General features: G+C 35.0%; 1 protein-coding gene across 1 annotated transcript; it reads left to right on the forward strand.

The window, feature by feature from the left end:
• The first annotated feature begins 545 nt into the window (after positions 1 to 545).
• On the forward strand, positions 546 to 1664 carry LOC149159187 (uncharacterized). The gene has a single exon (XM_089434222.1). It carries the CDS (start codon positions 546 to 548, stop codon positions 1662 to 1664), a length of 1119 nt encoding a protein of 372 aa, XP_089290348.1.
• Positions 1665 to 4935: the final 3271 nt, after the last annotated feature.

Consider the following 4935-nt stretch of genomic DNA (forward strand, 5'->3'; position numbering starts at 1 on the left):
ACCGTTATCTTTGGAATGGGAATCAGGAGAAACGTACATTTGCTTGGATCAGCTGGAAGAAAATATCATTACCTAAGAAGTGGGGTGGATGGGGCCTCAAGGAGCTCCCTGACTTCGCTAAAGCACTTGCTGCCAAGATGGGATGGATCTTGCTCACTAGACAAAATCTGTGGACTCATGTTACATACCACAAATACATTTGGCCTCAAAATATGATGGATTGGGCACGTCTTCCATCCTGGTCTGCGAAGGGGGGCTCATCTGTATGGAAGGCCTTGATTGACTCCCTCCCTCTCATTCGGGACAACTTGGCATGGCGCATCAATGATGGAATGACAGGCAGGATTGGCCTGGACCCTTGGAGCAACAGTGGAGGTAGACATATATTAAACCCGGAGATTATAGATTATTTACAAGGCTGGGGGATACAACATTTTGCACAGATCGCTGATCCACTTCACACTGATATTTTTTCTTAGGCGTGGAAAACTGCCTACTCTTTGGATCTACCTAACCAATGGCACCAGGAATGGGATCAATAAATCATGGCTCTATCTGAATCCCATATTCGTATTAAGCAAGGGCCTGATGAATTGATCTGGTGCTCGACCGACCATGGTACATATGTCCCAAAACAAGGCTATTGTGCCCTCATTGCTCACAGATCTCCGGATCAGGTTCACCCTTGGTGGCACTCCATTTGGAAGTTAAGGGCCACTCCTCGATCTAAGCTTTTCTTCTGGTGTGCGCTTCATGGTATCGTTCCTACCGGTGAACAGTTAACCCGCAGAGCCATCCAGGGACCCTCATGGTGCATATTCTGCAAAAATGCATCTGAATACACAGACCACATATTCTTGTTTTGCCCGACGTTTCAAAGCATTTGGAGGAATATCTGTCAACAGTTGGGAATTACGGGAGACTGGAGCGGCGCTGACCTACAGGAGGCTTGGTGCTCATGGGCCCGTAGCCACCCGGAATCCAAACTATTAAACCTCCCCCCTGTGGCCATTTGGTATGCATGGCTTGCTCGAAACAGAGCCATTTTTGAAGATAAACCTTTCTCGGGAAGCCATATTGAAATCGCAGTCATAGCAGCATACCAGGAGCTTCCAGAACCGACCCCAACCAGAACCCGTGTTATACAGCCTATGCCTGAGATTGACAGAACAATCCCTTGGGCTTTTTTCGATGGTGCATCGAACCAAACAGGGTGTGGCGGTGGATTTGTCTTGCACATTAATGAAAATCATAGATATCTAGCAAAATTGGGTTTTGGTATTGGAACGAACAATTTTGCTGAGCTCTCTGCATTATATAATCTACTTCATTTTGCTTTATCTCATCATATTACACAGCTCAACATATTCGGGGACTCAATGGTGGTTGTAAATTGGATTAATAATGTGACAAATTGCCATGTTCACATGCTCAGCAATTTATTTCAAAATACTCTTACTCTCAAAGTAGCATTTGAACATTTTACATGTGTGCATATTTACAGAGAACATAATAGCGAGGCTGACAAACTATCCAAAGAGGCCTCGTCACTTCCCCGAGGCAATGGACAAATAGTGGAGCAGAATGGGTCGGAGGAACATCAGTTTTACCACCGGCCATATATAGATCAGAGGATGCAGTGGGACAACAGTCCCAACAGCTAAATAGTGAACAGAGAACAATATGAACTGCTGATATATTTATGAACAGAAACTTTTTGTAATAGTAAATAGGCTGTAAAGCACAGAACATGGATGTAACTAGAACTTTTTGTTATGATTCTGAGAACTACCTGAAAAGGTGAATTTCGTATGAACTATGACAGTAATGCCGTGACATCTACTTATGTAATTTTCAAAATATTAATGAAAGTTACTGATTTTCCCAGGGGAAAAAAAAACTTGAATTGAATAAGAGGTACTTAAATGTTACAACAAAGTTATCTTGTAATAGGGACTAAGACATGATTTTTAGAATAATAAACCACAAGTTATTATCTATGAAAACGATATATCTTAATTTCATGGATGAGTCCTTTGGTTCTATTATAAGTGTGTGTTATTTAATTATTTCATCTGCCCCTAAGTGGGGTATGTTTGCTTGTGAATGAATTCTTTTTGGATTGATTATTGTAGGTGTAACATTTTAACATGTAATGGATATCATATTTTTAGGATTGATTAATAAAATAAAGGTGATTTGCGTGGATGATATAACTATATTTTCAAAGAAACTCTCTGATCATGTACATTACCTCAAGGATAATTTTGAGTGCAACAAAAAATATGACATATATTGGAATCTTGAGAGGTGGATATTTGCAATGGATTTTTTTTTATCAACACACATTCTTTATAAAGAAGGAATACAAGTCAACCGTGAGAGGACTAAACCTATTACTCATATCTCAACTCAGCATAACAAAAGGATGATGAAATATTTCTATTACTCACATCTTGGTTGCACATAAAAAAAGGACAATGCAATAAATTTGCTAAGACCATCATATATCCATCTTAACTACAGATCTACCAAGCACTGAGAGGGATCAAATCTCTTTTAACTCTAAAAATGGTTTACATTTCAAGAAATTTGATCCATCTCGACACTTGGTGGATCCAGAGTTAAGATGGATCGAGGTTGGTTCATAGTATAATTCATTCTTATTTTACATTATTTCTAACATTCACCCTTTAAGGAAATATTTTTAATTTCATATATTATTCATTTTCATTTTTAAACTTCATTATTTGATGTTGTATTGTTTGATCTTCGGTAATTTCTTTAGTTAGTGTTATCAATGAAATGCAATGAATCCGTCAATTTATATTATCTTTGACTTATTATTATATTTACCCCCTTGTAATGTCTATAACAATGGATTCACTTGGACTCCTTATTAGTCTGAAGCTTGATGACAAATTTCACCTTCCTTCCAATGTTTTATATCAATTTTTTCCCAATTATTTAAATATGAATACACACACACACATAGTAATTCGTTTAACATTTTCACCACAACCTTTGTATGTATAGTCATTGTTTTACATATCACCTACATCCAGTGTTTCTCACAACTCATGGAAATTTCATCACACCAAGCACAAACATCATTTCCTTTACTATTTTGTTTGTCCTCTCATTTTTCCTTATATGTGCCCTTTCATTTTTTCATTATTTGGTGGAAATTTGTGATTTCCAAACCTAAAAATAAGAGAGAACTTAAAATTTCTTCTACATTTAGTTTTATATTATACATTCAAGTTACTTATACATTGTATAGTCCTTATTAATGTTGCTATTTTTAAAAATTTCCAAGAAAAGTTGATACGGGAAAAGTTGTCCATCCTACCATTTTACTTCTACTCAGCATGCCTGAAGTAACAACGCACTCCACTAAACCCTAAATTTAAGATGGTGTTGTGGTGAAATTGCAACCTCCCCTTTTTTAATTTATTATCTTCATAATAATAATGGGGATCCTTTACGTAAATTCTAGTTATATTTCCCTTTTGGTTAATCATGTGACTTTTTTTTTTTTTAGAATTTTCTTTTCTTCAGATTTCCATTATGATTTCTTCATTGCATTCAATTTTTTTCTAGCTTTACATCGATTCTTGTTTCATGTCATTTGGACTCGCGGTTTACAAATGGTGCTTATCCGAAGTTTCGTTAAATTTCACCATAGTGGCTAAAAAATGTACAAAATGTATATTATTTTAATTTTTGTAAATTAATTACTTTCAAAACGTAAACACTAACTTTCATTAATTGTTAATTAATTATTATTTTATTTTACTAATTTTCCTACAAAACCATCGCGTGCGCGCACACACACACACATATAGTTTTAGAAATCTAGGAAGTTTATTTCTAATTTCAATTTTAAAAAACTTGCGATATTCGAGATCCCGAGACTCCTTATTAATAGTGGCTATCTTTGTAGAGGTCAATTGGAAGCTCAAATTTCTTTTCTTTTATTTATTTAATTGGATTTTGATTAGAGAGTTGGTTTTCCCAATTTTGTAATTTTGATTTTAGTCTGCAATTTTATTTAATTTTTGATTGGTTTGTAGCTGGAGATTGTTTGGAAAAATTGAAACTGAAGCGCTTTGGAGCAATGGAAAGAGACTAGCATGGAGGATTTGCAACTCTAATTGAAGATCTAGAGAACCACTCCCAACAAATCCCTTTTTTTGGATTTTTATAAATTATTAAATAAAAGTCTTGAGAATGAGGAAAAGGTTCCTCCTCTCTGCAACTAGTGAATTCTGAAGCACTAATGTAAGGGATTATTAGCTGTAGGTGAGGGGAAAACGTCATATCTGAGGTGTTTAGGGGAAATTCTGTGATTTATCTTGTTGAGCCAAGAGGCTCATTCTATAGCGCAATATGAGGGGATGTGTAAGTTTGTCCACTCGTCCGTTCCCTTTATATATATATATATCTATATATGTATATATATATATATATATATATATATATGTGATAAATAAAAAAATAATGTCGGTTATAAAAAAAATGAATATGTTGTAAAGCAATTAGAAGTAAAAAAATGTGTGAGTAAGATGTTTAAGTTTATAAACAATTAAGTGTTTATGGTTAAAAGTTTTATTTGGTCATATATATACTCTATTTAGCATTCAAAAATACAATTTAAACAATGAAAAATAACACATTGTATTTTTCAATGTAAAGAAGTTTGCAGGTGAAGAAATTTGATCATTCTCGGCTCATGTTACATCCGTACTTAAGATGGATCTATACTGGTAATGCATTTACACTTTTGCAGTGTATTATAAGTTGAATCATGAGAGATAGAGCATTTTGAGCCCTGAAAGAGAAGATTGTTTTGCACTATTGTAAGAAATTTCTCCAAGGAGCTGAAGTTGCTCATGGACTGCAAAATTTGTAATGAAGTTCTGGTATGAGTTT

This window comes from Pinus tabuliformis, chromosome 5_2 (assembly GCF_031772625.1).
Source record: "Pinus tabuliformis cultivar Carrire ecotype Pingquan chromosome 5_2, CPIR1, whole genome shotgun sequence".
Lineage (NCBI taxonomy): Eukaryota > Viridiplantae > Streptophyta > Pinopsida > Pinales > Pinaceae > Pinus > Pinus tabuliformis.